This window comes from Mirounga angustirostris, unplaced genomic scaffold (assembly GCF_029215605.1).
Source record: "Mirounga angustirostris isolate CCGP_5_RB_7025 unplaced genomic scaffold, mMirAng1.0.hap1 SCAF_13, whole genome shotgun sequence".
Lineage (NCBI taxonomy): Eukaryota > Metazoa > Chordata > Mammalia > Carnivora > Phocidae > Mirounga > Mirounga angustirostris.
Window position 1 is genome coordinate 7,263,365 of NW_026991721.1, and position 18,209 is coordinate 7,281,573.

At 56.1% G+C, this 18,209-nt stretch overlaps 4 protein-coding genes across 7 annotated transcripts; 3 read left to right on the plus strand and 1 right to left on the minus strand.

Annotated features, from left to right (window-relative positions):
* The first annotated feature begins 1,675 nt into the window (after window positions 1-1,675).
* On the plus strand, window positions 1,676-8,964 carry SYVN1 (synoviolin 1). 3 transcript variants are annotated; one of them, XM_045893322.3, is made up of 16 exons: window positions 1,676-2,025; window positions 2,859-3,007; window positions 3,237-3,329; window positions 3,420-3,572; window positions 3,714-3,762; window positions 4,193-4,296; window positions 4,782-4,908; window positions 5,008-5,107; window positions 5,195-5,260; window positions 5,353-5,469; window positions 5,566-5,729; window positions 6,036-6,164; window positions 6,258-6,416; window positions 6,494-6,680; window positions 7,531-7,682; window positions 7,762-8,964. In XM_045893322.3, the coding sequence occupies exons 2-16, from the start codon at window positions 2,876-2,878 to the stop codon at window positions 7,866-7,868; spliced, it is 1,839 nt and encodes a 612-aa protein (XP_045749278.1). In that variant the 5' UTR covers window positions 1,676-2,025; window positions 2,859-2,875; the 3' UTR covers window positions 7,869-8,964. The 3 variants fall into 3 exon arrangements, with proteins under 3 accessions (XP_045749278.1, XP_045749280.1, XP_045749279.1); XM_045893324.3 differs by having other exon boundaries at window positions 6,261-6,416; XM_045893323.3 differs by lacking the exon at window positions 1,676-2,025 and adding an exon at window positions 2,041-2,220.
* MRPL49 (mitochondrial ribosomal protein L49) lies at window positions 8,872-12,540 on the minus strand. The gene is made up of 4 exons (XM_045893327.3): window positions 12,408-12,540; window positions 11,284-11,434; window positions 10,320-10,444; window positions 8,872-10,198 (listed from the first exon to the last, which is right to left on the minus strand). The coding sequence occupies exons 1-4, from the start codon at window positions 12,483-12,485 to the stop codon at window positions 10,052-10,054; spliced, it is 501 nt and encodes a 166-aa protein (XP_045749283.1). The 5' UTR covers window positions 12,486-12,540; the 3' UTR covers window positions 8,872-10,051.
* A 70-nt stretch (window positions 12,541-12,610) lies between these two features.
* On the plus strand, window positions 12,611-14,226 carry FAU (FAU ubiquitin like and ribosomal protein S30 fusion). 2 transcript variants are annotated; one of them, XM_045893328.3, is made up of 5 exons: window positions 12,611-12,752; window positions 13,023-13,105; window positions 13,201-13,345; window positions 13,813-13,868; window positions 14,053-14,226. In XM_045893328.3, the coding sequence occupies exons 2-5, from the start codon at window positions 13,031-13,033 to the stop codon at window positions 14,176-14,178; spliced, it is 402 nt and encodes a 133-aa protein (XP_045749284.1). In that variant the 5' UTR covers window positions 12,611-12,752; window positions 13,023-13,030; the 3' UTR covers window positions 14,179-14,226. The 2 variants fall into 2 exon arrangements, with proteins under 2 accessions (XP_045749284.1, XP_064432276.1); XM_064576206.1 differs by lacking the exon at window positions 13,813-13,868.
* Window positions 14,227-14,374: 148 nt separating this feature from the next.
* ZNHIT2 (zinc finger HIT-type containing 2) lies at window positions 14,375-18,208 on the plus strand. The gene has a single exon (XM_045893326.3). The coding sequence runs from the start codon at window positions 16,973-16,975 to the stop codon at window positions 18,164-18,166; it is 1,194 nt and encodes a 397-aa protein (XP_045749282.1). The 5' UTR covers window positions 14,375-16,972; the 3' UTR covers window positions 18,167-18,208.
* The last annotated feature ends 1 nt before the right edge of the window (window position 18,209 follows it).

An 18,209-nucleotide genomic window follows, 5' to 3' on the forward strand; every position in this document is an offset into this window, starting at 1 on the left:
ATCCCTTTTATTCTGCTCTTTTTTGCCCATAGCACTTATTACCTACTTATTACCTCCCAACATAGTAGAGCATTCACTTATATTATGTATATGGTTTATCATCCATCACATCCACATGTGTAAAACTTCACAAAGGCAGAGATCATTACTTTGTTCATTGATATCCTAAGTTCCTAGAACAGGCTGCATCCAACACATTTGTAGACAACTGAATAAATGATTTCATTACCAGTTTGGGTGTGGGGACAGATGGAGAGGGAGAGGGTGAACAAGATGCCCAGGTTTCTGAAGCCGGGGTAGGGGTGGAGGACTAGGAACACCGAAACGTTTTAAAAACAGGAGACATTCTGGGTGAAGACCAGACCTGGGAGTCATCCGCACATGATGGGGGTATGGAATCCACAGGAGCAGAGGGCTTTATGCAGAGAAAACAAACAGAAGGGGCCAACATGGACACCAGCATCTAGGACATGTGGGGAAGAGACAGACAGAGGACAGACAGAGGAAAGGCGCAGAGGAAAGGACAGACGAGGAAAGGGGCAGATGCACAGCCAGAAAGAAAAGCAGAGGCCTGTGGGATCACAGAAGCTCAGGGAGGAGACTTTTTAGAAGAGGAGAGAGGTCGAATCAGGCAAGAACTGAAAGCTCACCACTGGATGCAGTCACTAGAAAGTAACATATGGCCTTGTCAGGGAGCCAACTCTGTGACAGGTTACAGGCTAAACTGGTCAAGCCAATTCAGGAGGTGGTGAAGGTGGCTGAGGCCAACAGGATGGGAATTTAGCGTCAGACAGACCCGATGCCAATCCTAGAACAGGTCTTGTTAAATCTCTGAACCTCCATTGTCCCACGTACAAAATGAGCATAGCACCTCCTAGCCCATACACTTTGGTGATTGATTGCTACATGAGACAGAGAAAAATGCAAGACACAAATTGGGCGTATTGGCTTCATTCTGTGAATGAGCAGACTGGCTTGGCTGCGACTGAGACACAAACGTAAATACTGGGCAGCCCAAGACCAGTGGTAGCTGCGGTTATGGCCGGGGAGTGGATAATACAAGGAGGGCAAAGCTGTAGGCACAGGGAAGCTGAAGTCAGTCCCTTTGCACAGAACACTACCCCAAGATTAGCCGGTATTAAAGATCTGCCTTCTTAGTCCTAGACACACCAGCCTGCGCCTCCCTTTCGTGGCGCAATAAACGTTCCCCTGCGCAGACACAGATCACCCGCCCACGGCCTGTAGCCGCCACCCCCCCCCCCCCGCCAGCTGTCCGCCCACTGGGGTTGGACCTAGACCTTAGGCAACGCTGCCTTTCGTGCCTAGCAACCGCTCACCTGCTTTGCTCTTTCCATAGGCCAGCAAATTTCCTTCCTTTTTCTTATTGGTCCGCGTAACTCTATCTCGGCCAATTAATAGCAGCCACGGGGACCCAACACACTCCCATACAATTTGGGGGTAATCATGGAGGAGCAAATTTTTCTTTTCTGAATCTAGTTCTCCAGGAAAGCATCTTATTTGTCAAATTGTTCTGAAATCTTCTGGAATGAGACTCTAAAACATTTTATTCCACTTAAGCCCGTAATGTCTGTCCCTTGCACACTCCCCCCCTCCAAGTGGTACGGCCCGCACAAAGCCCCACCTTCCTCCCCGCCTTAAGAGCCTGAGTCCTCCCCTGGGTTGAGTCCACTTGGAGACGGAGACGATACCATCTGGGACCAATAGGCGGGGGGACTCCAGCCACCTGCCGGGCTGCCCTATTCCGCTCCGACCACCTCTCGCATCTCTTGCTCAGGCCGTGGGCACGAAGCCTAGATACGGTAGTGGGGCCACCGCTCCCGGCAACACGGAGGGTGCGCGGTGCGGCCAAAGAAAGGGTGCACTTGGTACGATCTACACTGAGCCCCGCCGGAAGTGAGGTGTCTCACCCCCGAAGTTCCGGCTCGCAGGGGGTGGGGAGTGTTGTTAACCCGAGCCGCCTCCGCAGTCGCGGGGATCGAGCGGGCTCGCGGCGCTGGGCTCCTGGTGAGTCGGCCGGGGTCGGGCCCGGGTTGTGGTTGGGAGTCGGGACCTGGGCCCCCCCCTTGAGGGCTCCGGGGTGGGCGCGGCCCCTCAGCCCCGCTCGCAGCTGTCAGCTGGCCGTAGACCTCAGGCGCCCGCGCGGCCGCTCTCCAGAGGCTGGGCCCCGCCTGCGACGCTCGCAGCTCCTGGCGATCACAGGTGCGGGGGGCGCCCCGGGTCCCTCTCCGTGCCGCCGCAGCATCCCGGCGATCGGCCGTTTCTCCGCTGCCCCCGAGTGGACACTGCCCTGGGGGTTGGGGGACGCCAGGGTTCCAGGCTGACGTACCCCGCCCTCTCCCGCGGGGCGCGCGTCGCAGCTGCCCACCCTGGCCGAGCTGTCACCGGCGCTGTCGCTTGCCCGGCTGCGCCCCCCAGCGCCTGGCTTCTCCCAGTCCAGACGGCACGTTCCTGCTTCTGGAGGTTTCTGCGTTTGCATCCTCCCCATCATCTTCACTTCAGAGGCCGTGGTAGTGGTTCCCCCCTCCTCCAGCACGGTTGCCTCTCCTCCTGCCTCCCTAGAGGCGGCGGCTTGGCAGGCGGCGTGGAAAGCCCTAGATTTGAAACAAGACTGACCCAGGCTCCAGGCCTTGCGTCAGTGGGCTCGCTTAACCCCTGTGAGCCTCCATTTTCTTATTTGCAAATTGGGGAAGCGTATGCTATTCTTGACGTCATGATTGTGAGGGTGAGGTGAAGCGGGCTTTGTTCCCCCCCCCCCCATTTGGTGACACCGCGTGTCGGGCACTGTGCTAGGTTTGCACAGGGTGCACATCACACAGGTCCTTCCCTTCCCCGCACAGGTCTCCAGGCCAGGGCAATGTTCCGCACCGCAGTGATGATGGCGGCCAGCCTGGCGCTGACCGGGGCCGTGGTGGCTCATGCCTACTACCTCAAGCACCAGTTCTACCCCACTGTGGTGTACTTGACCAAGTCCAGCCCCAGCATGGCAGTGAGTTCGGGGCTCAGGGTCGGGGGGAGCTCCCTGGGCGGGGAGGAGGAGTCTGCTTGAGGCAGGGGCGGAGCTAGAGGTCAGGTAAGTAGGAGAGAAGCCAAGTAGTCCACTAGCTGCCAAACTTTGAATTAATTGGGATGGGGACATAGGGAGGTTCCCGAATGATGAGCCCCAGACATAGCAGAGCAGAAAGTGACCTCAAACCATAGCTTCTTCTCACTCCTAGGTCCTCTACATCCAGGCCTTTGTCCTTGTCTTTCTCTTGGGCAAAGTGATGGGCAAGGTGTTCTTTGGACAGTTGAGGGCAGCAGAGATGGAGGTAAGATGTTCAGGACTCCAAAAGTGAGGGGCAGGGAGCTGGGCAAGCTGAATGTCTTGAGTTCCTCATCATTCCTTGTCCACCCCCCAGCACCTTCTGGAACGTTCCTGGTACGCTGTCACTGAGACTTGTCTGGCCTTCACCGTCTTTCGGGACGACTTCAGCCCCCGCTTTGTTGCACTCTTCACTCTCCTTCTCTTCCTCAAGTGTTTTCACTGGCTGGCTGAGGACCGTGTGGACTTTGTGAGTTGGGTCAGGGGGTTCTCTGAAGCAGATGGGAGCCAGGGAATGGCTTGGTGGATAGGCTTGGGCAGTGAAGGCTGGGTTGGGGATGTGGGGTGAGCCCTAGCCTTCCTGATGGGCCCCCTTTCTGCTCTGCCTTAGATGGAACGCAGCCCCAATATCTCCTGGCTCTTTCACTGCCGCATTGTCTGTGAGTGAGATCCATGGGAGGGGAGAGGAGGGAGCTGGAGGGAGAAGAGGCACCGTGGACGATTGGAACATGACAAGTCACTAACCGTGGTCCTGTACCCTAGAGCACAGGCGTCCCCCTTGACCCACAGCTGTACAGGAAAGATAAATTGGGAAGTTAATTTGCATCATCTCTGCCCTGTTCCACTCCAGGGCTTCTCAGCTGCCCAGCCCCTTAGCTCTTGGCCTCCTCACCTGGAGCTCGGGCCGCTCTAATACCCTCCTAGGCAAAACTGGAGTTCCCAGGGGGCTGGGGTCAGTGGAGTGTGCCACCTGACTAGATGGCTAGGGCCATGGTGGGCTTGAGGGGGGGAGGGAGGGGTCTTAAAGCAGGAAGCGGCTCTCAGGCCCTGCGCTGACCCCACCAACCCCCAATTTGGGGGTCCCCACAGCCCTTATGTTCCTCCTGGGTATCCTGGACTTCCTCTTCGTCAGCCATGCCTATCACAGCATCCTGACCCGTGGGGCCTCTGTGCAGCTGGTGTTTGGCTTTGAGGTAAGACTGGCTTGGGAGGTTGGGAGGACAAGCCTGAGGTGGCACCGAACGGGGCTTGAAGAACGCAACCAGCCCTTACTGAGCACCTGTTCTGGGGCCAGGCCTGTGCGGGCCACCAAGGAGCAGCCATCAGTCAGTGTCAGCTCCCGCCTTCTACACGCACACCTAATTAGCTTGATGGACTGCTGGGGAGGAGTCCCCACTGGTTGGGTGCTCACTTGTACGCTAGACCCTGTGCTGGGCACTTGACCTGCATCTTTTCATCGGCAAAGCCATGTCGTTACGAAGGGACAGTTAATTCTGTCATTCGACAGGCCACCCGGGCTGGAGAGGTCTGGTGTTGCCAGAAGTGACACCAGCCAGGGCGAGGAGGAGCTGGGAGGATGCAGCCATGTCCCAGCCCGCGCCCAGCACCAGCAGAGTGTGACTGCAGCCAGGGGGCGCTGTGTGCTTATGTTCTCTCCCTCCCCCCCTCCCCCCCCCAGTATGCCATCCTGATGACTATGGTGCTCACCATCTTCATCAAGTATGTACTGCACTCTGTGGACCTCCAGAGCGAGAACCCCTGGGACAATAAGGCCGTGTACATGCTCTACACGGAGCTGTTTACAGGTGAGAAGAGCCTGGGCCTCCCCTGACCTGGCCCAGCGTCCCCGGCCCTGCCTCCCAGGCCCTGTGACTGCTGCTCTCTGCACCTCCCCCTGCCTCCAGGCTTCATCAAGGTTTTGCTCTACATGGCCTTCATGACTATCATGATCAAGGTGCACACCTTCCCTCTCTTTGCCATCCGGCCTATGTACCTGGCCATGAGGTAAGCCCAGCCCAGCCCGTCCTGCCCCCGACCCATACCTGATCCTCACCCCCCCTCACCCCGCTTTCACCGAAACTGGCCTTTCAGGCAGTTCAAGAAGGCTGTGACGGATGCCATCATGTCTCGCCGAGCCATCCGCAACATGAACACACTGTAAGTGGGCCGGTCCAGCTGCTGTCCCAAGCTCTGCGCCAGGTTCTGTCTCCACCTCTGGTCTTGACATATCCTTGGCCTGTCCTAACTAGGTATCCAGATGCCACCCCAGAGGAACTCCAGGCAATGGACAATGTCTGCATCATCTGCCGAGAAGAGATGGTGACTGGTGCCAAGAGGCTGCCCTGCAACCACATTTTCCACACCAGGTGGGAGGGGCCCCGGGGGGCCTGACACGAGGGGAAAGGCTCTGGAAGGCAGGCCCCCAGGGACCTGCTGACCATCACCTGGTCTTGACCCCCCAGCTGCCTGCGCTCCTGGTTCCAGCGGCAGCAGACCTGCCCTACCTGCCGTATGGATGTCCTCCGGGCATCACTGCCGACCCAGTCACCACCGCCCCCAGAACCTGCGGATCAAGGGCCACCGCCAGCCGCTCACCCCCCACCACTCCTGCCGCAGCCCCCCAACTGTGAGTGGCCCCCTCATTTGGCCGTCCAACACACCCTGTTGAGTACTTGTCCTGAGCCGGGTATGGGAGACTGAGATGAATCCGATTCCCTGTCCTCCAGAAGCTCAGTCCGGGTGGGGAAGGGAGTCATTGGAAGAGCCATCAATGGGTTGTAATCTATCAATGGGTTGTAATCTTGTGTCATCAGTGCCGAGCTCAGAGCGGCCCCTGGGAGCAGGGACAGAGTTCCTAACGGCCAGCCTCTCGTGTGTGATTTGCCTCTATCTCACTTTGGACCTTTTCTCACTCCCTGTCCTCTCTCTGCAGTCCCCCAGGGCCTCCTGCCTCCCTTTCCTCCAGGCATGTTCCCGCTATGGCCCCCCATGGGCCCCTTCCCACCTGTCCCACCTCCCCCCAGCTCAGGAGAGGCTGTGGCCCCTCCATCCACTAGTGCAGGTGAGTCTTTTGGGGACTGCCACAGCCAAGGGGTGGGAGGAATGGAAGCGGAGGCCTCTTAACGCTCCCCATCTTCCTGTTCTTACTCTTCAGCAGCCCTTTCTCGGCCCAGTGGAGCAGCCAGCGCTGCTGCTTCTGCAGCCTCTGCCTCGGCCCCCGGCCCTGGCTCCGCCCCGGCCCCTGAGGCTGGCCCCACCCCGGGCTTCCCCTTCCCGCCCCCCTGGATGGGCATGCCGCTGCCTCCACCTTTTGGTAAGCTGAGCCACACTCGGGGTTGATCTGGAAGGTAGGGGGTGTCAGGCCCAGGCTGAGCCTCTGCCTCTCTCCAGCCTTCCCCCCAATGCCCGTGCCCCCTGCGGGCTTTGCCGGGCTGACCCCGGAGGAGCTGCGGGCTCTGGAAGGCCACGAGCGACAGCACCTGGAGGCTCGGCTGCAGAGCCTGCGCAACATCCACACGCTGCTGGACGCCGCCATGCTGCAGATCAACCAGTACCTCACCGTGCTCGCCTCCTTGGGGTAAGTCCGCGTGGGGTTCTGGGATGCGCGGCGGCAGCGTGCAGCTGCCCACAGAAGGCCCCCAGCCAGGGTTCTTGGCCTTTTTCTCTTGTGCCACCCATGATGCCTGTTAACTCAGGCTGACCTGTCTGTAGCATAGTAGGATCTCCAGGTTCTCGAGGCCTCTGTCCTCTCGCTGAAGAAGGCCTGCCTGGGTCTCAGGAGGACTGACGTTGATTAGAGACTTTGAATCTTGTTCCTTTATGTTTTTCTAAAATCAAATTACTCCTAATTCCTAGGGCTTTAGTTCATCATGTATCCCCTTCTCACATATGGTGACCATGTGCCTGGGAACCACTACCCCTGATTTGAGTCAACAAATAAAGTCACCCAGAGCCAGCCTGGCCTAAGTTCAAGTCCTGGTCCCACCACTCACTTGCTCGGTGACCACCGTCACCTTTTTTGAATAGAAGGGTTCTAAGTCCCGTCCACAGGTCACGTGCACAGAGTGCCTGGCACACAGCAGTGACCGCACAGGCGTGGAGGGGAGCTGGAGTCTGAGATCTGAGTGCAGTTTTATTCAGTGCAAAGCCTTCAGGTGCCCCATAAGGAGCCTGGCACCCACTAGAGAATGCAGTGTCAGAGTGAGCAAGGCCGACAGTTCGCGCCGGCCACTGACTTACAGCCTATCTGTGGTATGGACCCGTGAGGACTCCCGCAGCACATGTTCGCCTGTGTCTGCTGCTAACTCAGGCTGCAGACGGACGTCAGCGCTGACGCTACCCTGCAAGGCTCCCAAGGGGCAGAAGAATCTGCCCAATCGTGCCAGGATGTCAGGGCCTCACCTGCCTCTTCCTTCTTCTCTTCCTAGGCCCCCCCGGCCTGCCACCTCAGTCAGCCCCACTGAGGAGACTGCCCCTGCAGTTGTCCCTGCTGCCCCCCCCACCAGCATCTCCAGCTCTGAGACCACCACCCCACCCCCAGGAGTCTCCCCACCAGCCCCTGAGCCTGAAAAGCCTCCAGGTAGTCTCGGTCAGCCTGGGGGGAGGCGGGGAGCGGGGAAGGAACTTCTCTCGGTTCCACTTCTGAACTCTGTCCCCAGCTCCTGAGTCAGTTGGCATGGAGGAGCTGCCTGAGGATGGGGAGCCCGATGCAGCAGAGCTCCGTCGCCGCCGCCTGCAAAAGTTGGAGTCCCCCGTCGCCCACTGACACTACCCCAGTCCTACCCCTGCCTCCACTCTCTTGAGCAGCCCTTGCTGTAACACATCCTGCCACCAAGTGCCCGCTCCCTGTCTATGTGCACCAGGGAGTAACGACCCCCCAGCTCTGAGACAAAGGAGGAGGCATCCCCTAGGCCAAGTGGAAAGACGCCTGAGGCCCCAGTTGACTCCAGCCCTTCCGACCCGGGCAGCCATGGGGATCTCGGGTCCGTTCCAGCCTTTCTCTCCCACCCTTCAGCCTGTTCCGCTGGGGCCGTGAAGGCAGGAGGCGCAGTTTCTGGGAGAAGGGGCAGCCCCTCCAGGCCCCACTTGTGTGTGTGTGAGTGAAATCGCTTCACTGCTAAACAGTATTAGCTCCCCAATCCCATGTGTGAACTTAAGGGGCTGGAGGCAGGCCAGGAACTTGCTCCCTGGACCACCCATCAAGACTGGTACTGCTGTCCCTTTTCTTACCCTAAACTCCCTAGAATCCTCTGTGATGGTGGCTGTGTCCCTTAGGCCCTGTGTTGTTTCTGCGTCTTATTGGCAATCGCACAGCTCAGGGAAAGGAGTGCCTGGGGGTAGAGGAGCAGGGGGGCAGCACAAGGTGCCCTGCCCCTCCCCTCAGGTCCCCCTCTCCCTGCAGTTTGTCTATCAAGTGAGACCATTCCTGGTCTCACCCAGCAACCACTGCCCAGCCTTACGCCAGGCTGAGGGCTCGTGTGTCTGCTCCTGAACCACTGCAAGCCCCAGAATCTGGGGAAGGCCACTTCTCAACTTACAGAACTTCTCTTGAATTTAGAAGAATTGTAACTACTTCCTTGCTCTTGTCTTTTGGCTTAAATTTTGTCTTTGAACTTGAGTGCTTGACCCTAGGAAAGAGGAGCAAGAATGTCAGGCTCCTGGTCTTTCCAGTTTAGAAAAGGCACTGGGCCAGGTAGGGACCACAGGAGCCGAGGCCTGCCTGCCCCCATCTTTTTTTCCCTCGGTTCTGTGTTACAAGAGTTGCTGGAGACAGTTTCAGGTGATTATTTAATTTGTAAATATTGTACAAATTTTAATAGCTTAAATTGTATATACAGCCAAATAAAGACTCGCATTAATGACTGGTGGAGCTGGTGTCACAGGATCCGTGTGCCAGGCTTCTTTTTCTTGCTCAAGCTGTCGACTTGAGAATCCCCAGGGGTGTGGGTTTCTTTAGACAAGTCATTAAATTATTATGAAGATATCCCCATTTTCCATACGAAGAAACTGAGCCCCAGAAAGGTTAGGTTCCCTACCTTAGGTCAGAGGACAAGTAGGGGAGCCAGGCTTTGAACCCTGTCCCTAACTAGTTGGAGGGTGGGATGAGGCTGGGAACTCAGGCCTCTGACCTTTGTAACTCCCAAGAACTGGGCAAGTGTGAAGGTTCATTGGCTGGGGGTGGGACGGGATGGCAGGGACAAAAGGCCAGCACCTTTCTTCCTGCAAAGCTCCCGTCCAGCCTTGATACCAGGCCAGCAAGCTGGGAAGGAAGGCTGGCTGTGCTGGACTGCTGGGAGCTCCCGAGCACCCCCTTGTGGAAAGACCAGCTCAAGCTAATCACTTTAGCTTCTTAGAGCTAGAAATGTAGTCAGACCCAACTCTCCCTAGAATGGAGCCAAGGTGACTGGGCCTTCTACTTCTCCATGGGTAAAAGAAATGAGCCCAGGGGCTGACATGGACCTTCTATGCCTGCACTTGGAACTGAAGATCTCGGGGACCCAGGCCTGAGTCCTCTGGGTTCTCCACAGGCCTGGAGCAAGGGCTTGAGAATGTCTGCAGCAGTGAGGGTCTGAGGGCCAAGGAAGAAATGTACTCAGTGTGTTTGCCCTGTGCTACCCTCCCCTAAACTGGGCTGGGCTATTACTTTCACCAGTCAACAACCTCCAGAATTTGAACAGCTGAGCCCAATAAGCTCCAATGAAGGCAGGGTCTCCACTGTCAGGCAGCCCTCCCCCACTGCTGGCACCTGTGGAGAGGGTCCCGTTTGCCCCTTAATGTGAGCGAGGCCTGCTCTGAAGCCCTTTAGCCCTGACTCTGCCCTGTCCAAGCTCTTAGCCCTGGCATTTGTACCTCCTGTCCCAGTTGCTCCAACAGCCACCTCCATCCTCCCAAGACCCCCTGGACTCTAGTCTGTGGGGGATGCTATCATGCAGCCTGCTCAGCTGGGCCTCAGAAGCCCTTCTCCAAGAGCCAGGCTTTGAGCTGCTGGTCAAAGTAGCCCTTGACCCGCAGGGTACCTGTCACCTCATTGATCTGGGTGACAGGTGTCTTCCCCAACAGTGGACTCAGAAAATCTTCCACATCCTTCTGCAGGGCCTGGGGAGGGAGAGGGGGACGATGATAAATCAAGCCTGGTCAGACCATCCCCTCTAGTAGACTCCCATCCCTTCAGCCCTGAAAGGGTTAGAATCAGCCCCTGACCCATGCCCTCACTTACCCAGATGTCCCCCTCCACCTTTCGGATCACAGTCATCTGGCGGTTGCCATGTGTGATGTCCTTGTAGACAGGGATGTTGTGCATTCGAGAGCGCCGCACAAAGTAGGGCAGGTTGGGTGGGGGGTCTGTTACATGGAAGAATGGTGAGAAGCCAAATCTCCCCAGGCTTTATGCCACCTTAGCCGATGCCCTTCCCCTCACAGTCTACGGAGACTCAGTGCACCCAATGGTAAAGCCACCTCTAGATTTCAGGTCAGAAGACCTGCTCTTTCCCTAAATTTAAGCCAGGACCAGCTGGTTTGACCTGGTAACCTCACAGGCCCAGCACAGGGCCTGGCAGCAGAAGGTGCTCAAGAAGAAATGATGTTAGGGCCATGCCTCCCTGGATCTTTAGGTCCCGATCTGGGGCGAATCCTGCACTTCTCCCCTGGGTCAGGGAGGCTAATATCAACCTCTGGCGCAAAGAAATGGGGATTTACAGCACTGAACACCTACCTACCACATGCTGGGCTCTGTGCTGAGTGCTTTATGTACTGAGCAGATTATCTCCATTTTGCTGAAACTGAAGATGGGAGAAGCTAAGTGACTAACTCATGATCACACTGGCAACGAACAGCAGAGCCAAATTGGAACCCAGAACTGCCCAACTACGAAGCTGTGCTCTCAATTATGGTACAAGACTTACTCGAGTGGGAGTGGGGGTCCCAGCTCTTAGGTCTTCTATGCTTCACTTTTCCTGAATGGGAAGACCTCATCCCAACAGTGTGGATGGATGGGTACCAGTAAAACAGGGCTGCATTCCCAGGCCCTTCCTTGAACATGAGACAGATGCTAAGCCCTGACAGACCTCCACACAAGTCCTGAGCCCACTGGGGAATCCAGAGCCTCAACTGGGGAGGTAGACCACTAGGGAGCGGGAGATTCCCCTCTGTAAACCTCAAGCCATCCCCATCGCCCAGCTCACCTCTGGGTGGCTGCCAACCACTGGGAGTGGGATAGTGTTCATGCTTTGGGGGCTTTGGGATGCTGGTAGGGGGTAAGAGGCGTTCGACAAACTGGTATTCATCCACAGACTCCACAAAGCTGGGGTAATCAGGAGGCTCCTGGGTCTGACTCTGAGGCCAAAAACAAAAACAACCACGGTTCCCATCAGCCCACCCACTACACACCCACCCAACAAAGGAGAGGCAGAACTTAAGTAAAAAAAAGGAAACGCCACAGGTGCAAAGCATGGCTAAATAAAAGCCTGGAGATATGAAAGCCCCAGACTTCAGTTTGCCAGGGTAGAGGTGAGTCTGGAAAAGCAATTCAGGCACTCTGAAGGGCTCCCATCTCTTGGGATTTCTGTGGGACTTAAAAGCCAAAGTCAATTTACTGTCTGACTGACATAGTCTTTTTCAGTATTTTAAAGTTTCCTCTAAACATTCTATTGAAATATTGTAGTTCTGGATTAGGCACTTTCAGCAATCGTGATAATCCACTCACATCATCCGATGTGACCCTCGCTTACCTGGAACATTTTGGCCTCATATAAACACCGCCAGGCACTGGACTAAATGTATTACGGGTATTGTTTTGACTTAATTCTTACAATGACACAGGCTAGGTATTTTATTACCCCCTTTTTCCATCTGAGAAAAATTAAGACAATAATAAACAATCTACCTAGAGTAACTCTCTGCAATCTGTCCTCCCATCCTCCAGCCTAAAGATCCTTCTTGGACACTTCTCCCAACAGATACCCTGGAGTCCTGATAGGCCCCGGGGTTACGAGAAGAGGGAAGGAGAACGAAGGGACCTGTATATCATGAACTCTAGGTTCCCATTCGTGTCACCAATGATCTGGGGCCGACCCCCTACCTCGTGGAACGGTATCCCTTTTAAAAAATCGGCAGGAGTCGATGTGCAGCCCCTCCCAGTTCTGACTAACCCAAGTTATCCACCAATCAGGTTCTAAGCCCCACACACCGAGGCGCCCTGCAGGCCTTGAACCTTGTTTCTATCTTGTATCTGAGCTCCAGGGTTACAGGAACGACAACGAGATTCAACGCAGCCCTCCTCCCACACCTCCAGGCTCAGCGTTCTCACCAGCCGCCGTAGCCCGCAGCCCGGCTGGACGCCGGTTCTCCACCCTCTCAGCGTAGCCCGGAACATGGCCGCTGCCATCTTGAACTGCTCCCGTACACGGGCCTTCTGCGCGTACAACCGGCCAGATCCCGCCCCTTCCTGGGCGCGCCCGGGACCGAAAGAACGCCTGCGCAAAGCGTAAAGAGGCGGAGCTAGGACTGCCGTGGGCGGTACAAACACCAAGGGCTCCAGCGGTCGCCCAGCAGTGACGTGGCACGCAGCAGGCGGTGAGGACGTGCGCGCCCTTGCTCCTTCCTCTTTCTCGACTCCATCTTCGCGGTAGTGGCTGCGGTGCCCGCGGTTCAGGTAAGATTTGGGCCACCGCTGGATCTGGAGGGCCTATTAGCAGGTTGGCCGCGAAGCCAGAGAGCGCGGGAAAAATAGAGGGAGAGGATGTGTTCTGAGGGCCAGCTCCCGGTCCCCAGCCGACCCCCCCCCCCCCAGCAGGCCCGGCCTTAACCCACGTGACATCCCACGACCACCTGTATCCCAGCGCGATCGGTGCCGGCCCGCTACCTTCCCCCGACCCCCCTCTCTCCCAGAGCATTCTTCTCTTACGAGTCTCTCTTTCTTCAGTCGCCGACATGCAGCTCTTTGTCCGCGCCCAGGAGCTACACACCCTCGAGGTGACCGGCCAGGAGACGGTCGCCCAGATCAAGGTAAGGCTGCGTGGTGCTTCCTGGGCCCCGTCCTCTTGTGTTCTTCAGTCTCCATCTCCCCGCGGAAACGCTGATGAGTCTTATTTTTCCCCGAGGCTCATGTAGCCTCCCTGGAGGGCATCGCGCCAGAAGATCAAGTCGTGCTCCTGGCAGGCACGCCCCTGGAGGATGAGGCTACCCTAGGTCAGTGTGGAGTGGAGGCTCTGACCACCTTGGAAGTAGCCGGCCGCATGCTCGGAGGTGAGTTGGGGAGCACTGTTCTTTGAAATGTTTGTAAACTCCTAATGAGGGTGGGGTGTGAAGTTCAGTGTCCTCAACCCAGGGTGGTTCTTCGTGCTTACCTTGTTCATTAAGAGGTCCATGGGAGACTGAGCCACAGCCTCGTTCGGTTTCAGTTATTTACTAGTCCCTTGTTTGGTCACTAAGATCAAGCCAGAGACAGTTATTTACTAGTCCCTTGACTAGACTGGATTCTCCAGGTACTCTTCCTTCTTGTTTAAAGTCAGGGGCTGGAAAATCCTGACGTGAAACCCTGGAACATACCATACTAAATAAACACTCTTGGGTCAGAGGTCATATCTCTGTAACTTTGTTTTCATTCCCTGTTGGTCCCTGTTTATCTTCAAAGGCTTGAGTTGAGGGAGAAGGGATTCTACTGGGTGGGGCCTTCTTGCTCTCCTGTCTTCTGACCTCCTTTCCCACCGCAGGTAAAGTCCATGGCTCTCTGGCCCGTGCTGGGAAAGTAAGAGGGCAGACTCCCAAGGTAGGTGAGAGTATTTGTGGTGGTGTTTAGACTTTGGGTTTTTGTTTTTCTGTGTGCAGGTTTTGTTTTGTTTGTTTTTAAGCTAAGCCAAGACCTTTGGTCTTTCCTCTGTTTGCCTTCTCCCTGCCTGGAGTTAAGACTGAGGGAAGGCGTGGAAGGTCTTATCATCCCTCCCTTTTCCCAGGTGGCCAAACAGGAGAAAAAGAAGAAGAAGACAGGCCGAGCCAAACGGCGGATGCAGTACAACAGGCGCTTTGTCAACGTTGTGCCCACTTTTGGCAAGAAGAAGGGCCCCAATGCCAACTCTTAAGTCCATTGTAATCCTGGCTTTCCCCAATAAAGCCACATAGTTCAGTCATCTCACTGTTTCATCTTCACGTGCAGGGCCTCGGGAAGATACACAGCTTCTAGGGCTGGTGGTGTGTTCATTGGAACAGTGAGGCCTGGTTCTGGTTTCTTGACACAGTCAGGTTGGAAGAGGCAGGGGCTCTCAGCTGGCATGGGGAAGGCATGGTAAACTACAAGAAAAGGCTTACTATGAAAATTGGTAACCCCAGATGGTAACTCTTCAGATGGAGAGTTGGGGAAATTTCCCACTCCAAATAACTTGATAATTCTCCCAAATCCTTTTTTGTTTTTGTTCCTTTTTTTTTTTTTTTTAAGATTTATTTATTTGAGAGAGAGTGGGGGAGGGGCAGAGGAAGAGAATCTTAGCAGGCCCTCCACTGAGCATGGGGTTCCACACAGGGCTCCAGCTCAAAGATCTGAGCTGAAACCCAAGAGTCAGACCTTTAACCGAATAAGCCACCCTGGCGCCTCGTTCTTGTTCTTTAAACAGAGAAGATGAGAATTCTCTGTGGGAGGATCAGTAGGCATCAGTAGAGAAGTGTGAGAAGAAGATGTATCAGGGAAGGCCAGTCGAACCTTTCCTGAACTTGGGACCAGCTATGGCCTTAGTGGAGTCCAGGGCAGGGGGCTAGTATGTCCCTACTCTGGAAAGTGGGGCGACCCTATTGGGAGGTCAGCGGTGCTGGCCCTGAAAGAATTCACCCAAGGCAGAACAGAGGAGATGGAAGTTTATTGAATACACTGCAAGGGAGCAGAGGAGAGACTGTGCCAGGAGGCAGTGGTGGGGGGCCTGTAGTTAAGGGGGAGGGGGAGGAGGTAGGGGAACATGTGGAACTTTACTTTTTTTTAGTTCCTGTGCCTGGTTGTAAGCAGCCCATTGGTCAGCAAGGGCTTACGGCTGTTCTGAGGTGGGTTTCCTGATGGACCTGTTTGCGTTCAGCCGGGTGGTTGCTATGGGCCCTTCTACCTTACTCGGTCTTCCATTGCCCAAGCCTGTTGCCTAAAAGTGGCCCTACAGAAAGCACTGCCTGATTACATTGGCACTGTGGTAACCTTGTTTGTACCTTAACCTAATCGTAGCTCAGGTTGGTGGGTTGGTTGATTGAGTGTTCCTAGGAGTGGAATTCTCTGGGACTGATTCGAGATTCCCCTGGCAACATGGGTACCCACTCATTTTGCGAAGGTTTTTGAACCTGCTGGTTCTTGGAAAACAGTATAACATGAAGTAAAGACCTTGGATCTAGACTTGGACTGCCTTTTAAAAAAGTTTGAATTCTTGCTTCATTTATTTTCTCACTTCCAACCTTCAAATTATTTAATTTCTGCCATGTTTTTGAGAGTTGCTGCGAAGAATAAATAAAGGATGTGAAGTTCTTAGATCAGCACCTGCCACATAGTGTGCAAACATATAGGCTATTTTTATCTCTAGTAATCTTTTAAGAAAATGACGGTCACCTCCTTTCTAGGTGTTTTGATTCTTGTGGTTTAAGTGCAGAAGCTAGTTAAGTGTTAGAGCCTCAAAGAAAGTAAGCAGGGTGTTGTAATGAAAGAGGGGTGGTTGGGGGTGGACATAATATCCTAGGGAAGGTCTCTAAAAATGGGATGTGTGAAGCCTGAAACCTATCAAATAGATGACGAAAGAGGTCCAGCCCAGAGAACTGTGTGCAGAGCTGTGTGGTTTTGTCAAACCTGGACAGGAGTTTAGGTTTGAGTCCAAGTGCAGTGGAGGGTCACCAAGTACAAGGAAGGGTTTAAGCAAGGGCCTGATGTGATCTGACTTGTGATCCAGTGCTTTGGCTGGTTTTTCTGGACAACTGGCAAGAAAGGGAACCAGTTAAGGGACTAGTAGCTGAGACTACTGGTAGTAATGGGGATGTAAAAAATGAGCGGACTTAAAAGGTCATCAAATCCATCCAGATCTTGATAGGGAAGTAGATGATCCATACGGATATAAATACAAGGTATTGTGAAAGCGAAACTTAACTGGGGGTGGGTCTAAAGAACCAGTATGGGTGCCATGGATCAAGTCCTTGGGGCCCTTGGCATGGTGTGTGGGGGTTATCACCCCACTCTACCACAAACCAAGCTCATTAGGACAGGGATCCCATCTCTGCTTCTCGATGTGTTTTGGCACCTAGTATGGATTCTTCACCTTAAAGTTGGATGAACCATAGATTTGGAGGGGAAATAATATCTGTTATATTATAACATATCTGTTAAACGTTGCTTTCTTCTCAAGAGGGGAAATGCCTCCAACACACACATAAACAGAGACTAGGCCAAGTAGTCCATCTTCACCCTTTTTCTACACTCCCCTTTGTCTGTGTCCCCTAGTAGAATGACTGCCCTTCCAGTGCAGGGATGCATCTCATCCCCCATGGGCCTGGCGCAATTAGGGGCCTAGAGTAGGTGCTTCTCAAAGATCGATTTCCGCCAGGAGGCTCTATCGTGCTAAAAAGGGAACCACTAGGGGGCGAGCTGGTACCAGCGGAGCACCGGCCTGGTGCACTCGCCCTCCCTCGCTCACCGCGCAGGGCGGGGCCTGTGCGTCCCGACCCGCTCCTGCGCCTGCTCAAGCGCCATTTGACAGAGGGGTGGGGCTTAGCTTCCGAGTGTGGGCGGAAGTTGCCGAGAGTCCTCGGGAGCTTTGAGTACGCTCCGTTGGCCTCGCAAGGAGGCGGAAGTAACCGATTAGCACCGGAAGTTGCCCAGCGCTGCCTGTGAGCGTTCTCAAGTGGCGCGGGGCGCCAGTTGCCATGGAGCCGGCCGGGCCCTGTGGTTTTTGCCCGGCCGGGGAGGCCCAGCCCGCGCGCTACACCTGCCCTCGCTGTAATGTGCCCTACTGCTCGCTGCGCTGCTACCGGGCGCATGGCACCTGCGCCGAAGCCTTCTACCGGGACCAGGTGCTGGGAGAGCTCCGCGGCCGCAGCGCCTCGCCCAGCCGCCTGGCCAGCGCCCTACGGCGGCTGCGAGAGCAACGCGAGACCGAGGACGACCCCGAGGACGCCGGCCTCAGGCCTGGCCCGGCGCCAGGCGGCTTCACCAGGCTCTGGGAGCTGCTGGCCCCCGCCGAGAAGGCGGCCTTCGAGCGGCTGCTGAGCCGTGGCGAGGCCGGGCGGCTGCTGCCCCCGTGGCGGCCGTGGTGGTGGGGCCGCGGGGCCGGGTCGCGGCTTCTGGAGGAGGTGGATGATGCTGCGGACCATGACCCTGCGGAGCGGGAGCCCACCCCCGCGAGGACGTCACCGGAACCCGTGAAGGAGGCCGCCGCCGAGCCGTTTCTCGAAGACGCTCCCGAGGCCCGCGCGCCCGCCGTGCCCACCCGGATCCCCACGCTGGCCAGCCTGAGCCGCAGCCCGGCCTCGCCGCTCGTGCGCTTCCAGCTGCCCAACGTGCTGTTCTCCTACGCGCACACTCTTGCCTTGTATCACGGCGGCGACGATGCGCTGCTCTCCGACTTCTGTGCCACGCTGCTCGGCGTTTCCGGAGCCCTGGGTGCGCAGCAGGTCTTCGCCTCTGCCGAGGAAGCCCTGCAGGCCGCCGCCCAGGTGCTCGAAGCAGGCGAGCATCCGCCTGGGCCCCTGGGCACACGGGGTGCCATGCGCGAAGCCGCCCGCATCCTCATGGGCGAAGGCCCGGCCGACCAGAAAGGCTACACGCTGGCAGCACTGGGGCACCTGGCGCGGACGCTGGGCCGGGCCCGGAAGCAAGCTGTGGCCACGGAAGAGCGAGATCGCCTCTACCGGGCGCGGAAGAAGTGCCAGTTCCTACTGGCTTGGACCAATGAAAATGAGCTGGCCCTCACACCCCTGGCTCTGGACTGTGCCCGGGCCCATCGAGCCCACGCTGTGGTGGCCGAGGAGGTGGCAGCCCTCACCGGGGAGTTGGAGCGGCTTTGGGGAGGCTCCCTGCCACCTGCTCCAAGAATTCTCATCGAGGAACTCCCTGGCTGAACTGGGATCCCTCTGTCACTAATAAAGCTGTGACTGGTCTGCC

What these genes read in the sequence shown, in the direction of transcription:
- MRPL49 (XM_045893327.3), bottom strand. Translation starts at nt 12,485, where the DNA reads ATGGCAGCGGCCATGTTCCGGGCTACGCTGAGAGGGTGGAGAACCGGC. An exon ending in GCTGCGGGCTACGGCGGCTG is followed by an intron (nt 11,435 to 12,407) that starts GTGAGAACGCTG and finishes TTTTGGCCTCAG; the next exon opens with AGTCAGACCCAGGAGCCTCC. An exon ending in TGGTTGGCAGCCACCCAGAG is followed by an intron (nt 10,445 to 11,283) that starts GTGAGCTGGGCG and finishes TCCATGTAACAG; the next exon opens with ACCCCCCACCCAACCTGCCC.
- FAU (XM_045893328.3), top strand. Translation starts at nt 13,031, where the DNA reads ATGCAGCTCTTTGTCCGCGCCCAGGAGCTACACACCCTCGAGGTGACC. An exon ending in AGACGGTCGCCCAGATCAAG is followed by an intron (nt 13,106 to 13,200) that starts GTAAGGCTGCGT and finishes TTTTTCCCCGAG; the next exon opens with GCTCATGTAGCCTCCCTGGA. An exon ending in TAAGAGGGCAGACTCCCAAG is followed by an intron (nt 13,869 to 14,052) that starts GTAGGTGAGAGT and finishes CCCTTTTCCCAG; the next exon opens with GTGGCCAAACAGGAGAAAAA.
- ZNHIT2 (XM_045893326.3), top strand. Translation starts at nt 16,973, where the DNA reads ATGGAGCCGGCCGGGCCCTGTGGTTTTTGCCCGGCCGGGGAGGCCCAG.
- SYVN1 (XM_045893322.3), top strand. Translation starts at nt 2,876, where the DNA reads ATGTTCCGCACCGCAGTGATGATGGCGGCCAGCCTGGCGCTGACCGGG. An exon ending in CCTATGTACCTGGCCATGAG is followed by an intron (nt 5,108 to 5,194) that starts GTAAGCCCAGCC and finishes CTGGCCTTTCAG; the next exon opens with GCAGTTCAAGAAGGCTGTGA. An exon ending in ACCGTGCTCGCCTCCTTGGG is followed by an intron (nt 6,681 to 7,530) that starts GTAAGTCCGCGT and finishes TTCTCTTCCTAG; the next exon opens with GCCCCCCCGGCCTGCCACCT.